The 16646-nt window shown below is 37.1% G+C and overlaps 2 protein-coding genes across 5 annotated transcripts in view; one reads left to right on the forward strand and one right to left on the reverse strand.

The window, feature by feature from the left end:
- Window positions 1–16646, forward strand: part of NAA35 (N-alpha-acetyltransferase 35, NatC auxiliary subunit) — a 29488-nt gene that overhangs the window by 3038 nt on the left and 9804 nt on the right. For all 4 annotated transcript variants that reach the window (XM_083355862.1, XM_083355864.1, XM_083355861.1 and 1 more), the window contains 13 exons: window positions 1374–1488; window positions 4436–4510; window positions 5530–5697; window positions 6535–6601; window positions 8585–8628; window positions 9865–9915; window positions 11185–11268; window positions 11821–11935; window positions 13155–13333; window positions 13707–13766; window positions 13848–13954; window positions 14522–14588; window positions 15823–15921. In XM_083355862.1, the coding sequence (XP_083211988.1) occupies window positions 1374–1488; window positions 4436–4510; window positions 5530–5697; window positions 6535–6601; window positions 8585–8628; window positions 9865–9915; window positions 11185–11268; window positions 11821–11935; window positions 13155–13333; window positions 13707–13766; window positions 13848–13954; window positions 14522–14588; window positions 15823–15921 (1231 nt within the window). The remainder of the gene's footprint in view (window positions 1–1373; window positions 1489–4435; window positions 4511–5529; window positions 5698–6534; window positions 6602–8584; window positions 8629–9864; window positions 9916–11184; window positions 11269–11820; window positions 11936–13154; window positions 13334–13706; window positions 13767–13847; window positions 13955–14521; window positions 14589–15822; window positions 15922–16646) is intronic.
- The window catches only part of GOLM1 (golgi membrane protein 1), a 47710-nt gene continuing 43108 nt past the window's right edge, over window positions 12045–16646 (reverse strand). The window contains exon 12 of the transcript XR_014491648.1: window positions 12045–12270. The gene's annotated coding sequence lies outside the window, so the exon portion shown is untranslated. The remainder of the gene's footprint in view (window positions 12271–16646) is intronic.

Consider the following 16646-nt stretch of genomic DNA (forward strand, 5'->3'; position numbering starts at 1 on the left):
AGCACAATGTGCTTAGCAGTAGCCTTCATTCTATGTATATACCTGCTTATTAGGGCTTCCCCCCCCCAAGCGGCATTTTTACAAAGTCAGCTTATTGCCCCCAACAATCTGGGTCCTTACCTACCTCGGAAGGATGGAAGGCTGAGTCAACCTTGAGCCTGGTGGGATGCGAACCTGCACTAATTGCAGGCAGCTGGTGTTACTTAAGGAGGCATTAGCCCACTGCTCCACCAAGGCTCTTTTGGGTATAAACAATGTATGTTATTATATGAATAGTATGGACAAACAATTAAAATTTCTAATACTGTAAAAATACACATCTTCAATCAGACTTAAAGTCTACATACAGTAAAATGTTTGCAATAAGGCAATATTCTCTAATAATTTGTTTTTGATAATTGGAGGAAAAAATCTGTTAAAATATCTGAAATATATATTTTTAGATAAAACCAATTTCTTTTGACCCATCATAAAAAAATAGATTTAGGTTCAATGATTTTAGATAGCGCATTGTAGGAACTCAACACAGTTACATCATTTTATTTTTTGTTTTAATTGGTCATTTAAACATTGGACTTTGTACTGAATTGGTACTAGTACTAGTTGGTATTACATTTTCATATTAATCCTTGCTAAGGCAATACTGGCATTTGTCATTAGTATTAATAGCTTGGAGTTGTTGGGGTTAGAGTTAGAGGTTAGGGGTTATTTTTTGAAATGTGCTTCTTGGTTTAGGATATGTGTGCTAGAAGTTAGAGAAAAAGTTATGAACACTGTTAAATCTACTGTATGACTAACTTATCCCATTAATTTAAATGAATTTTTGCTAAATATTATTAAATTTGGACCCAAACCAATATAAATAAGGTGATAATGCTACTAATGAAAGTAGATAACTTTGCTTAATTTAAGTTTAGAGAGAGATTATTTGCTCTAAGTACAACAATCAGTAAACTTTTCTTTCTATATATTCCAGCTCTCACTATTAAACAATTCAAATTGCTACAGACCGTATAACGGACTGTATAATATATGTATGGGATGCTGACCATTTAGATTAACATAAATATCTTTGGGTCTGATTGTCTGGTTTCTTCCTGTAAACATTGTAAAAGTAGATGAAGACGAAAATAATGGAAAAGAAAATATTCAAGGTCTACATTTAATACCCAATTAATTTGTGTTTTTTTACTGTAAATAATATTCATTAGTAATTTTTCATATTCTCCATTTCTACTTGCTTAAATATATTCTGGATGTACTTTTTAAGAGGGATACCTAAGTTTGCATGATACATTTAAACTGCACAAGCATTAATTTTTGTTTAAGTTACTAATAAAACTTAATTGTTTCTCTTTTCTAAACATCCTTAGTTTTGGTCTGTTTGAAGCCATGTCTGCTATTGAAATGATGGATCCTAAGATGGATGCTGGTATGATTGGAAATCAAGTTAATCGTAAAGTTCTTAACTTCGAACAAGCTATCAAGGTTGGTTTTAGTGTCAACTGTTTAATAAGTCATAAAAATAAGTCATTCTTGTATGAATACAAATATTGTAATCAGTGTGAATTCCATCCTGGAGCCTAATTGAAAGGCATTGAGATAATCCACATTTAATTCCACAGCAGCTAAGATCATTGGCCATGCAGGTACAAAGATATTCTTGTAAACGATTGAAGCTTGGGAAACAGGCCCCTTGTCAGTTAACAGGAGTTCTGATTTACCACCAGCCTATCAAATATGTAGGAGGCCTGGCAGCCCAAGAAAACAACAGCCAGTCGCCAGCCATCAACGCACCAATCGGCTAATAGGAAGGCACCACATAAACACAACTCACAGAACAGCCCAAAGCATGTATTTCAGTAGAAAAATTCCCTGAAGATGGGCTCCAGCATGAGTCCAAAAGCTCAGAAAAGCAAATCTCTGGTCCTGGTGACTGATCCAAATTCAATTTTGCATCATTATCCTGGGACACATACAGGGAGTGCAGAATTATTAGGCAAGTTGTATTTTTGAGGATTAATTTTATTATTGAACAACAACCATGTTCTCAATGAACCCAAAAAACTCATTAATATCAAAGCTGAATATTTTTGGAAGTAGTTTTTAGTTTGTTTTTAGTTATAGCTATTTTAGGGGGATATCTGTGTGTGCAGGTGACTATTACTGTGCATAATTATTAGGCAACTTAACAAAAAACAAATATATACCCATTTCAATTATTTATTTTTACCAGTGAAACCAATATAACATCTCAACATTCACAAATATACATTTCTGACATTCAAAAACATAACAAAAACAAATCAGTGACCAATATAGCCACCTTTCTTTGCAAGGACACTCAAAAGCCTGCCATCCATGGATTCTGTCAGTGTTTTGATCTGTTCACCATCAACATTGCGTGCAGCAGCAACCACAGCCTCCCAGACACTGTTCAGAGAGGTGTACTGTTTTCCCTCCTTGTAAATCTCACATTTGATGATGGACCACAGGTTCTCAATGGGGTTCAGATCAGGTGAACAAGGAGGCCATGTCATTAGATTTCCTTCTTTTATACCCTTTCTTGCCAGCTACGCTGTGGAGTACTTGGACGCGTCTGATGGAGCATTGTCCTGCATGAAAATCATGTTTTTCTTGAAGGATGCAGACTTCTTCCTGTACCACTGCTTGAAGAAGGTGTCTTCCAGAAACTGGCAGTAGGACTGGGAGTTGAGCTTGACTCCATCCTCAACCCGAAAAGGCCCCACAAGCTTATCTTTGATGATACCAGCCCAAACCAGTACTCCACCTCCACCTTGCTGGCGTCTGAGTCGGACTGGAGCTCTCTGCCCTTTACCAATCCAGCCACGGGCCCATCCATCTGGCCCATCAAGACTCACTCTCATTTCATCAGTCCATAAAACCTTAGAAAAATCAGTCTTGAGATATTTCTTGGCCCAGTCTTGACGTTTCAGCTTGTGTGTCTTGTTCAGTGGTGGTCGTCTTTCAGCCTTTCTTACCTTGGCCATGTCTCTGAGTATTGCACACCTTGTGCTTTTGGGCACTCCAGTGATGTTGCAGCTCTGAAATATGGCCAAACTGGTGGCAAGTGGCATCTTGGCAGCTGCACGCTTGACTTTTCTCAGTTCATGGGCAGTTATTTTGCGCCTTGGTTTCTCCACACGCTTCTTGCGACCCTGTTGACTATTTTGAATGAAACGCTTGATTGTTCGATGATCACGCTTCAGAAGCTTTGCAATTTTAAGAGTGCTGCATCCCTCTGCAAGATATCTCACTATTTTTGACTTTTCTGAGCCTGTCAAGTCCTTCTTTTGACCCATTTTGCCAAAGGAAAGGAAGTTGCCTAATAATTATGCACACCTGATACAGGGTGTTGATGTCATTAGACCACACCCCTTCTCATTACAGAGATGCACATCACCTAATATGCTTAATTGGTAGTAGGCTTTCGAGCCTATACAGCTTGGAGTAAGACAACATGCATAAAGAGGATGATGTGGTCAAAATACTCATTTTCCTAATAATTCTGCACTACCTGTATATTTGCCTTCAGTCGTAAAATGAAAACAGGATAACTTAAGATACCTATTGTAAATAATGTCAGTATTCATATACTGCAGGAATAGACAACCACCTGCAGGAGGCGATTGTAGTTATGTTTCTTGGGGGGTGAGTAAAGACCACAAAGGGCAGGATGATTCAAAGTGTGAATGACCATATCACACATGGGGGATTTTCTGGGCTTAGGAAGAGGGTTTCTGTTTGGTTTTACCTATTAGGGCTTTGGGTTTTCCCACCTTAAAACAGTAGGAATCGGAACCATCGATTTTTCAGAGAGAGTTGGAGAGAAGTCCAGGGATGACAAAAAAATAAGGAGCACACTGAGGCTTTAGTTTGCAATAGTTACTTTGATGAGAAGAGCTGTTACAGCAGGGGTGTCAAACTCAATTTCACTGAGGGCCGCATCAGCATTGTGGTTGCCCTCAAGGGGCCGGGTGGGTATGGCCAGGGTCGGCGTGGCTAGAGTGCATATGGCCTACTGGGTGGGCGTGGCCAGCTCTACATCGTTCGCATCAAGGGTGCCTATGGGGACCTGGGCAGGAGTGGGAGAGATCTGAGGGTATCTGGCAGAAGGAGGGTCTCTGGGCCAGGGCCAAGGCAGTGGGGGCCGTTCCCTCACTGTTTCCAGGATGGCTGTGCGGGCCGCATGAAACCACTTCACGGGCCGGATCTGGCCCCCGGGCCTTGTGTTTGACATGTCTGTGTTACAGTAGCAGATCGTCTTTTTTGTTCTCCTTCATAGGTCAGGTAGTTTTGCCTGTCACCTTGTCTCGGCTGGTAATTGCCACAGTGAATGGAAATACTCCCTCACTATTTTATTTTCACTTATTACTAATGGAAACTCATGTTTTTTTCCCTTGTTCTTTTAAAGGATGGGACCATTAAAGTTAAAGACTTATCGTTGCCTGAATTGATAGGAATAATGGACACTTGCTTTTGCTGCTTGGTAAGAATGTAATGTTTTTAATGTTACGTGAGTGGAAACAACTTCTTTCTTTAAGCCTTTAAAATAGATTTTGGATTAATAAAAGTAGACTGAAGTAGCTTGTGCCCTTGCTTCTGACTAGAATGTTTTAATTCTGAATAAGTCCAATTTATTAAATCACTTTCAAGGCTGTAGCTCCAAAAACGTGATTTAGATAGTAGACAGTAAGATTACTTGTGATAAAACTGCCTTCGTTGTGCATGAAAATTAAGTTGGTGCATTTTCTGAAACAATTTCTAAAGCCGTTGTGTTGTTTGCACACAACTTGAATAAAGTGGAATTCCTATTTTGAACTTAGAAAAACCTCTTTTAGGTTTGCCCCTTTTTCAGATTTATCTTTTTTCCCCAAGAAAATATGGTCATCATAAGTATAACCATTATCATAGTATTAGATAAGATATTTAAGTAGATACTCAGTGTGAAATTCGGTGCAGAGGAGGGTTTGTGTGTGTGCATGCTATTGTATCCATGAATTATTTTTTTTTATTTTTTTTATTTTAATTCCATTTATATCCCGCCCTTCTCCGAAGACTCAGGGCGGCTTACAAGCTTAGCAGTAGCCTTCATTCTATGTATATGCCTGCTTATTAGGGCTTTCACACACCCCCGCAAGCGGCATTATTACAAAGTCAGCTTAATTGCCCCCAACAATCTGGGTCCTCATTTTACCTACCTCGGAAGGATGGAAGGCTGAGTCAACCTTGAGCCTGGTGGGATGCGAACCTGCACTGATTGCAGGCAGGAGGTGTTACTTAAGGAGGCATTAGCCCACTGCTCCACCAAGGCTATACCAGGACTCTGCAAAATGTTCCAGGCTCAGAGTAGCATTTTCAAGAGTTCTGTGTGAGTATAGCAAAGCAAGATATCTTTCAAATTTTTCTTCCATGCTCAGGACAAAACAGGTTTTTTTTTCTTGTTTCAAATACTTTGATGCCCCACAAATGGCTTCATGGTCCTTGTTATCTACTCAATATTTTCAGATAACATGGCTAGAAGGCCATTCCTTGGCACAGACAGTATTCACCTGCCTCTACATTCATAACCCTGACTTTATTGAGGATCCTGCAATGAAGGCATTTGCACTGGGTATCCTGAAAATTTGCGATATTGCTAGAGAAAAAGTAAACAAAGCCGCAGTATTTGAAGAGGTGAGTTTCTTCCTCACTTAGTTGTTTTCCCACTTTCAATAAAATTGCATTCCTTCAAGGTGTAGTTGGCTATTCTTACAGTTTTTATCCATTATTTCTTGTTTATTATCCCTTAGTATCTTTGTCCTTTTAATTATAGTGTGCTCTTTCTCAGGAAATTAAGTTTTGCTTTTACATTTTATTTGCTATAGTTTATAAGCTTTTCCTCTTTAACTTTCAGTTAAAGGTACGCTTTCGGGAACGTCTCCTTCCATAGTTGTAGGGTAGCTTATATGTATAGATGCAGAACTCTCCATTCCTTTGCGCTTGATGTATCTATCCTTCATTCTTGTACTGAGTACTGTTATAATAGGTTTGACCTTAATCAGTTGGAAGTATTTCATATAACTGAAAACACTAATAAAATCTGGGAGTGAGTTAGGTAGCCATATACATTTTCTTAATAAGTAAATAAAACAGCATATATATTTTAAGTATGAACAAATCAGTAAAGTAAGAAAGGCTTGTGGCTAAACCAATTAAATCTCTTCTTCAGTTGAAAACAAGATTTCTTCTAATTTTTGAATTAGGAAAACACAGTAGATTTAAACTATAATTTCATAAAATAAGCCTGGAGTCACTAATAAAGCTTCCTTTTTCATCAATTTAGGAAACTATATACATAAAATGTGTGCTATGGAGCAAATCATACAGAAAAGGGAATAGTATTAATTGCTAAAATTTTGAATGCTAAAATTTTGTTCTCTTCCAAGTGTCTTGTGAGTATTTTCTGAAAATATATATGCATTGACTGTGAAACTCTCTTCATGCCACCCCCCTGCCCCCTTTTGTGTTTAGGAAGATTTTCAGTCTATGACATATGGATTTAAAATGGCAAACAGTGTGACAGATCTTCGAGTTACAGGTAAAATTCAAATTCATTGTCTCTTTTCAGGGAGAATATAGGCATTTGTTAGTCTGAGTGAATAAAGTGTAAGTTGTATGTACTGCCATTTGTGTCAACATTTGAGAATAGCTAGGTATGTATAGGTGAGCATTGTAAGATTTTACTTGTTGGCCTTTTATAACAAGGCACAAGTATGTAAAACTAACTCAATAGTTTTGACTGAACCTCTCAATCTAAAAGAGCCTTGGTGGAGCAGTGGGCTAATGCCTCCTTAAGTAACACCAGCTGCCTGCAATTAGTGCAGGTTCGCATCCCACCAGGCTCAAGGTTGACTCAGCCTTCCATCCTTCCGAGGTAGGTAAAATGAGGACTCAGATTGTTGGGGGCAATAAGCTGACTTTGTAAAAATGCCACTTGGGGGGGGGGGCGAAAGCCCTAATAAGCAGGTATATACATAGAATGAAGGCTATTGCTAAGCACATTGTGCTTTAGATTGTAAGCCGCCCTGAGTCTTCAGAGAAGGGCGGGATCTAAATGGGATTAAAAAAAATTTGTAAATTTAGTTTATAGGGAATTTGTAGGTTTTTAGATCAGTAAGCATGGTTAGAGGTGTATTGGCTTCTGGTCCAAATCTCTTGTAAGGATTAAGATTTAGGAGGTCATCTTTAAACTAAGACCATTTGAATGCAGACGTAAACTATTATAGAAAGAATTAATTTAGTGGATTTTGTAGATGTTAAGAAAAGAATTTGAATGGTCATATGATAAGACAAAACTGAAAATTTGGAATCTTTTGAGAACAGTTATTTCAGCCATTTCACCTTTATCATAACTATAAGGATTACTGTACCTAGAAAGATTTAATTACGTTTGCTAATATGGTAGGAAGCTTAAAAAAATAAAAGCTAAAAAAATTACAGTGTTCAGGATAGACCACACTAGATGGCAGTGGTTTACCACAAATAAAGATCTCTGTGTCAAAAATCTCCATAAAGATATTGAATGATTTGCAATTCAAGGTGCTGGTTGTCACCTTTAAAGCCCTTCACAGCTTGGGACCAGGTTATCTTTTGCCAGTCACATCCACCCAATCTACTAGAGCGGGGAGGCAAGGAATGTTGTGGGTCCTGTCCCTTACGGAGGTACACCTGGCAGGACCTATAAGAATGGTCTTCTCTGTGGTGGCTCCCTCCCCCTGGACCACCATCCCTGCAGAAATAGAATGGCCCCCACTTTGACAGTCTTTCGGAAGGCCCTGAAGACTTGTTTTTGCCAGCAGGACTGGGGAACGCAGAGTGCGAGGGAGCCTATCAAATGGCTCGTTTACATGCGCTGTCACAGGGGGTGGATGGGTGGGGGGGGTCATTTTTTTTAAAAAAAAATATTGGTTTTTTTTTTTGTTGTTGGTTATAAGCCACCTAGAATTGCTGTGAACAAGCAGGCGGCTATATAAATTTTCTTAAATAAATAAATAAAGTTTCAAACTATTATTACAACTTGTAAGATTCTAAAAAAAATGTTTGTATGCATGCATTCTGAAGTAGAGATAAAAACTGAGCATCCAAGTTTTAATTAGTATAAAGAATTGACAAGGAGACCTAGGACCAAACTGAAAACCAAAGTCAGCAATTTAGTGCAAATTTCTAGCCAGATGTAATAGGTTTTTTTTTCTGAAGCAGGTTATTTTATGTGCATTTTTGTCTATCTTCAGTACTGTTTTTTAATAGAAATGCAAAATATTGATTAAATTCCTCATCTTTGTTTGGAGGCTAAAAGTGACCTTGCCTCCTGTCCTTTCTGAAAAGTTTTCTAGATTGCTTTGGCCCCAGAGACATGCTAGAAAAAGTAGGGCTAGAGTTTAAAGCAGCTGGAAACTAAGCAGCTGATGCTTTACCAAAACAAAATCACCAGGATCTGTTGGTTCTGTTCTCAGACTTTTGCACATAAGTGACTTTTTTTTCCAGTGACATATTGCTGAACTGATATTTTTCTCTGCTAAAGGTATGCTAAAGGATGTTGAAGATGATCTGCAACGGCGAGTTAAGGTATTTCTGTTGGCTATTTCAGAAGTTAGGTATATAAGGCTATTTCTAGTATAAAGAAATATGAGCAAATCAAGTTCAAAAATATAACATTAATATTTTGTATAAAATACATAATCAGAATCAATAAAACTTGTAGTTCTGTAAAAAAATGTAAAATAAAGTCATTCCATACTGTAGGATACATTTGGTACAGAGATAGTGCTAACGGCAAGAAATGAGATATTTGTAGTCATTTGGCTTGTTACATTGTGAATTTCTGTGATCTTGTCTTAAAATGTAAGGCTCTCGTTTAAATGAAATTTATTTTTGAATGACTGTATCAGATAGGAATGAACATAAGATGATTCTAATAATATATTTCAAAAATTTTAATAAACTTAAAGCCTTTTAACTGGGTTCTGTTTACGTGTGTGTGTGTGTGTGTGTGTGTGTGTGTGTTTGTGTGTGTGTGTGTGTATGCATGAAACCAGCTAGGTGATCTTGAACTAGTCATTCTCTCTTAGTCCCAGGAAGAAGGCTGTGGCAAACCAGTTGCAAAAACTTGCCAAGAAAACTGGACTAGTCCAGGCAGATGCCAAGTGTCAACACTGACTGAAAGACACACAAACAAAAAAAACCCACCCACCCTATAAATTTACTGGAATTGAGCAAGAGTTATAAGGTTGAATTATTAATGAGACATACCTAAAATTAATATAATTTACCTTTGTGCTGATTTGTATTTTTTCTACTCTTGGTTTTTTTTAGATATGATCAAACTAAGAGAGATGGTTCAGCTATTTTTGTTGACTGTTCTGTACGTAGGAGTAGTCTTAATCTTATAAAAAGGAGCTTTGACCACCATCAAGTGGTCAAAGGACAGTTCATTGCAGAGTCTCGATCTACAAATACAGCATTCCAATGAAAGTGTAGATCAAGCCAGAATGTTAGGATTATGAAAGGATGTCTAGCTGTCATGCTTTAGATTTGAATGGGATGGATACACATTCCATACTGCTAAGCTTGTAAGCCGCCCTGAGTCTTCGGAGAAGGGCGGGATATAAATGGAATTAAAAAAAAAATAAGTACTTCGATTCAGATTCCATAAGTGAATTGGAAGTTAAGCCAAGTTTGTAATATAGAACACACTATCTATCTTTGCACAAAGATGACATGTATGTGACATTGGATTATGAAGTTATATAATGCTTCATTATATAATACTTCATTAAATTGTTGTGATTCTTTTTATTTTAGAGCACTCGAAGTCGACAAGGAGAAGAGAGAGATCCAGAAGTAGAACTTGAAGTAAGGATGTTTGTATGCTATACAATATCACATAAAAAGCATCCTAAGCTGAAAAGAGGATATAAGGACGGACGGACACACACAATAACCATATTTTCTGGCATATAAGACGACTTTTTAACCCATGAAAATCTTCTCAAAAGTTGGGGGGTCGTCTTATACGCCCAGTCGTCTTATACGCCGGAAAATAGTACATAAATCAACCGAGCGCCCCCGTTCTTGCAAAGCAACTTCAAGCTTCCTTAGTCCAGTCCCCCCTCCAACGTGACTCCCACCCCCAAGAGCCTCTAAGCCTCTTCCCCTCCCCCTTGCAAACACCAGACCCCGGGAGCGGCAGGAAGCCCCTCGCCCAAGCGAGGTTAGCATCTGAACATAAGCAGAGCGTGCCCTGCTACCCACTATCTCTCCTGGCAGTCTGGATAGCGGTACTTGGCCTGGCGCCCCTCTCGCCCGCAGACCACGCAGCAGCCCTCGCCAGCCGGCCTTGGCATGGCCGCCCCAAGCCCGGCTCTCCAGCACGTCTTCCAGGCCCGCCTGGCTGACCGCCTCCCGGGCGGGGCTTGGCTCCAGACGCGGTGGCTGCTCCGTCTGCAAATGTGCTCTCAAAGCTGGATTGCGCTTGGCCGTGCAGGTTGCCGAAAGGCGGGGACTCGGAGTTCCCGCGGTGGTTGCGGCTTCTGGCGTGCCGTTTGCAGAGTCTGGCCTGGAAGAGCGCGTCATGTGAACGCAGCTCTTGTGTTTATTCCAAAGGGTGGGTGGAAGGAAAAGCCCCTTTGGGCTTCAAAAGGGAGGCTTTGCACCATCTGCATCAGACGGGGCTGAATCGGGCTTGTGTCGGACACTTGGCAACTGGCATGTAAGTATTTTCCGGTGTATAAGACGAAAAATGTTGAAAATCTTCTCAAAAGTCGGGGGTTGTCTTATACGCCCAGTCTTATACGCCGTAAAATACGGTAATTAGTTAGAATCATAAGATTCCTGGGTGGCGAGATTGTTTGGGTCTTGATTTTGGCAGGACTTGAATTGGGCATTGCTTTTAGTGGTAATCGTGCACTTTGATCATATTGAAGGTGCAATTTTAAAAATTGCATTCTTATACTATTATTAATTTTAACTAATCCAGAAGGGAATTTGTTTTTAATAAAATTGTTTTAGCATTGAGTAACAACACAATGTTTGTATGCATAGATAGCAAACCTACCTTAAGCTACAAACTTTCTCTTATATAATATTTTAAAGTTATTAATTTTGAAATTGATTTTACAATAGCATCAGCAGTGCTTTGCAGTATTCAGCAGAGTGAAGTTTACTCGGATATTACTGACTGTATTAATAGCCTTTACCAAGAAAGAGGTATGATTAATTGAATATTTTTAAACACATTTTAGTTGCCTCACATTGTTTCTTTATATGTTCATGCAGATTATTATGTAAGCTTCGTATATACTCACAGATAAACTGAGAATATTAGGTGCCAAAATACACTCAAAAAATTCAAAATTTCAGGCACCAGGGCACACTCTTGCATGTTAATGTGAATGCTCTTGTCATGGCTGAAATCTCCTGGGATCTTAAGCTGACATTGCTTAACATTTCAGTTTTTGCATGTTTCTTTTAGCATTTCAACATTTTGAGGTAGATAGAGTTCTTAAAGGAATGAGGGGCCGTGTTGCCAATACCCATTTTAAAAGCTGTCATTTTACTTTACAATAATCAAGCCTGTAAGATTGATTTTGAATTTTTAGAACTGAGATGCATCTTTAGATTTAATATGCATAAGCAAGGATATGATACAATATAGTATGGTACACTACTATGTTATATTATACTTTCGGGTTTTGTACAGATTTTTAATACAGGAGTTGCTTTATTATACATAAGCTTTTAAGATTTGTTTCTGAACAGACTAGCGCAGTTGCAGAAGCTCAGAAGTTGCTGACTCAGGCTGTTGATTTGCTGTCTGCGATTCACAATTTAATACATCATGGTATTCAGGCTCAGAATGATACAACCAAAGGAGGTAAGCGGTTACTTTTAGGAATGTTCTCTAGCTGTTGCTGGGAAAGGGGGTTACTGTTGCTAAAATTCCCAAATATGCAAGAGACCCAAATGAAACTTTTGTCATAGTCTTTTTATTTACCTTTTATCAAGACGGGATCATCTCTTGCTTTGCCTGGTTCCTTGCAGCTGTCATAACAATTTTGGTACAGCCTCAGAAAATATTTTTAAGCTGATTGTGACCATCCCATGATGCAACTTTTTTTAACTTTTCCATCTCAGGTAGGCATTCTTCTTGAGACACAGACATACTGAAAGCTTTTTATTAGTAGAAGGAGGTACTTCAGATTTGAGTTTCTAGAAATAAAAATATTTAGTAGCCTGTTGGAAGAAGATTGTCATTTTTGTGTGTCGGTGAGATCAGCCATAGAATTCTTAAATGGTTTAGCAAAATCGAGACTGTCTATGAGCCATTCTTTTATCCTTTCTCATTGAGTATATTCAGTTTATTCTCTTTTCACCTTTACAGGATAAGTTCAGATTTCTAGTTTTCTGTCATTGTATGGTTTGCCAGTTGGTTCCCAGCAGACAGGTGCTATCTTCTTTCAATTCAAGAACTTTTGTGTATTAATGTAATGAATTAAATATGAAGTATAGCCAAAATTCATTGATAGCCTTTGATAGAATATTAAAATATGGGAAAGTAATTTGACTTCCATATAGATACTTTTTTCTTGCTGTTTACTATCTACAAATGAGTAGATCATAGGAGAATTTTGAGAAAAGAAAAAGTGACTGGCCATAACCGTTTATCCCATTATCATTGCATATATCATTGAGATACACATTTAACTACACAAGCAGTGACAGCATAATGTTTCCATAGCACCTTCAGAAGATGTTACATAATGTTATTTGTGAGTTTATAAATAATTTATTACAGTTGGAGAAATATATTCAGACTTTACAAGTCATTAGAATTGCTGTGTGATTTTCAGAACTTGTCTTGAGACTGATCCTTATGCACAATATTTCATTTTTATTCCTTAGTACCTATGTTGTATTTTACTTGAATGTTTCGCTATTCAATAAATTTTAATAAAGTTAATCTTAAATTACTGAGAAAATTAATACTTTGAAAGTTGTTCCTTCATTGATAAACAGTTCATTGATTAGCTAACTATTATATAACAGAGAACTTAAATGGAGAATCATAACTGAATTCTTTATTACTTTTTTAGATCATCCTATAATGATGGGCTTTGAGCCACTAGTTAATCAGAGATTGCTACCTCCAACTTTTCCTCGATATGCAAAAATTATTAAAAGAGAAGAAATGGTTAACTATTTTTCAAAACTTATAGAACGAATCAAAACTGTATGTGAAGTCATCAATTTAACCAATTTGCATTGCATACTAGTAAGTATGAATACTTGTAACATATAATTAATTGGGAAACAAAGGCATCCTCTTTGAATAACTCCAAGGGCTCTTTCATGAATACTTTTTAGACTTAAAACATAATCTCATTTCATGCTTCATACGTGAAATAAAAAAACAGAAAACAATGAATGAAGAAAAATTTTAAAAGAATATTAAAGTAGAATGCTATGATTATTTTTTATCATTACTCTCAAGGAAGGGTCTCACATGTCCTGTTGAGGATGGGGTGGGGAGCTCTCTTCTGCTGATGGAAGATGTTCTATATCCAAAGATATTCTATATCTAAAAAGGAGACTTTGATTTTATACAAAATACTAACCATGGTTTTCTTACTCTGTTTATAAATTAGGATTTTTTCTGTGAGTTTAGCGAACAATCACCCTGTGTTCTTTCGAGATCACTGTTACAGGCAAGTTGGAAATTGTGCAATAAAAGATTGAAGTTTATGTTCATAGCCATGTAAAGTAATGGAAGATACATTTTTTTTCAGACCACTTTTCTTGTGGACAATAAAAAAGTGTTTGGTACTCATCTTATGCAAGACATGGTAAAAGATGCCCTAAGATCTTTTGTCAGTCCACCAGTACTTTCATCAAAGTGAGTAGCAAAATCTTTTTCGGTACGAATTTACATATTTATAGTTTCTCTCAAAGTATCTTAGATACTTTAAGAAATATACTATAAAGTATATCGTTATACTAAAGATACCTTGGTATCTTTAAGGAGCAGGTGTTGGTAAAATCACTTCTACTTAAAAGTAAACTTTTCTGTGAATCAAAAAAGTACCAAAATGTTAAGAGAGAAAAAGTATCTGTGAGTTCTATGGCATTAACCATTGTTAGAAATATAAGTCAAGTGTTTCAGCTAAGGATAGAAGGAAGCACTTGATTTGTTCATGAGCTATACTTTCAAAAAAAAAAAGTCCAAGGACCAGACGGTGTGATGTGATGATATCAAAGACATCCCCAAAGTTTTTGGGGGGTTAATATATTTGAGTGGGGTATCACTTAAGGTTTGTACTCTTATGCCATATTATGGCAGTGAAATATGGATATGCTCTGGAAGGGGGCATGAAAAATTATTGGGGGACGGTGCCCATCTTAACTTTAGGACAATGTATATTTTTAATTTTTACTCAAAATAATTTCACTTATTTTCTGTTAGGTGTTGTCTTTATAATAATCACCAGGCTAAGGACTATATTGACTCCTTTGTCACACACTGTGTCCGAGTGAGTATTGATAGCATTATGAAATATAAATGCCTTTATTTTAATACTTAAATACAGTTAAGGATAAAAGGTAAATTTTCTCAATGTGTGGCCTGTTCAAAATTGGACTGTTACATGCATTTAGCAAAAAGTCAACCAGCTATTTGAATTGAGCAAATATTACAGTAATTTGAAGAAAGTATTTATAAAATAGCACCATGTAAAATAGCAAAGCAAGTATTATAGAGAGTCTTGTTAGGATTAATATTTTGTCTTGAAATTTGTTTGGTATGAAATTTCACAAAACTTCCCATTCCAAGCACACAGCAGCCCAGTTCTACACCTAAAATGGCATTTCAATAAATTTTGTGCTTGAAACATTTCAAAATGAAACAATTTCTAGATGCCCAGTCCTGTGACTCTCTTTCTAAATTTCTCAGTTGTAATGCTATAAGATACTTTCACAGATTAGTAGGAAATGATGAGAAATTATTGAAGGAATATTCTGCACTCCAAATAAGGAATATATTGTTTGTATAGGAAATCATTAGCATAAGATGCAGTTGATATTTTGGTATCACTAATGAACTATAGCACAGAAATCACTGAAAAATGTTTAATTTTGGTATATTATTGAGAAGAAAATATTTACATAGAGGAGGTGTATATAATAATTAAAAAACGCATAAACACATAGGATGGACATGTTATTTAGCAAATCCTTTATTAAATAAAACAGGATAACTCTTACCATGGAGAGAGATTGGCGGTTCAGAAATGTGAAATATAAATAAATAAATTGTGGGAGCTGATTTTGTTTCATGTGAAAAAAATCGTTTTTATTTAAAGGGCTGTTTGAATTAAGTCGATCCTGCTTGCCCATCCCTGTAATCTTCAATATTTGGCAGTAATCTGCCCATTATTATCTATTCTAAAGCATATGTAATCCTTCCTTTATTTGCCCTAAGCAGTCAAGAATATGCCACACTAAATATTTTAGTTTGAAAGAATAGGAACTTTGCTGCTACTTTTCTGAAACTGATGGCTTCATATGACAGTGTTCCTAGCATCTGAATTAGCTAACAGTGCATATTGCAATCAGCATGTAGACTCATCTAAACAGATGTGTCAGAAGTGAGTTAAGAACCGATTGATTTCGTATTTATAAAACATATCAAGGTATGCTGTTGCCACCACAGTATTCTTTTTAAGATTTGCAGCAGTCTCAAATATAACAGATTCTTTTTTCCCCCAGCCATTTTGCAGTTTGATTCAAATTCATGGGCATAACAGAGCTCGACAAAGAGATAAACTTGGCCATATTCTTGAAGAATTTGCTACTTTGCAAGATGAGGTAATCAGATATCAAACACTTATCAAGTCTGTCATTTGCGTTTTCTCTCTAGTTCAGACATGTCAAACTCGTGACGTCGTGAGACGTATCGGGACTGTTTTGCCATTGCTGGCAATGGGGTGGGCATGGCTTCCGGATGACGCGTCCGGCCTGCAGGCTGGCAGTTTGACACCCCTGCTCTAGTTGATTTGGCTGTAGAAGAATTATTTAAAAGTACATATAGTATCTGTTGAAGTGAGAACTTTAGGAAAAGTTTGTAATATTCAAGCAGCATGCCTTTGTTCTCTATGCTTCCTAGATCTACATGCAATACATATTTTTTATTTTGTTTCTACTGCCCTTTAAAAAAGGGTTAATATCTAGGAATGTAGGATTTAAGGAAAACCTTAAATTTGGGAAAACTCACTTTTCCTTTGTAACTAATGATGCTATATTTATTAATAATATTAGACAACATATTATCAATCTATTTTAAGGTATATAATACCATACACTACAGCAGATATGTCCAGCTTGTGATGTCATGTGACATCATGTGACGTATTGGAGCTTTTTCTCCATTGCCGGCAATGGGGTGGGTGCAGTTTCCTGATGACGCATCTGGCCTGCGGGCTGGCAGTTTGACACCCCTGCACTAAAGCATTAAATATTAGAATATCCAATAGGTTTCAAAAATGAAAAGAATTCATTATATGACACAAAAGTCTATAGTATGATTTTGTATG

This window comes from Vipera ursinii (genome assembly GCF_947247035.1).
Source record: "Vipera ursinii genome assembly, chromosome: 2".
Taxonomy (NCBI): domain Eukaryota; kingdom Metazoa; phylum Chordata; class Lepidosauria; order Squamata; family Viperidae; genus Vipera; species Vipera ursinii.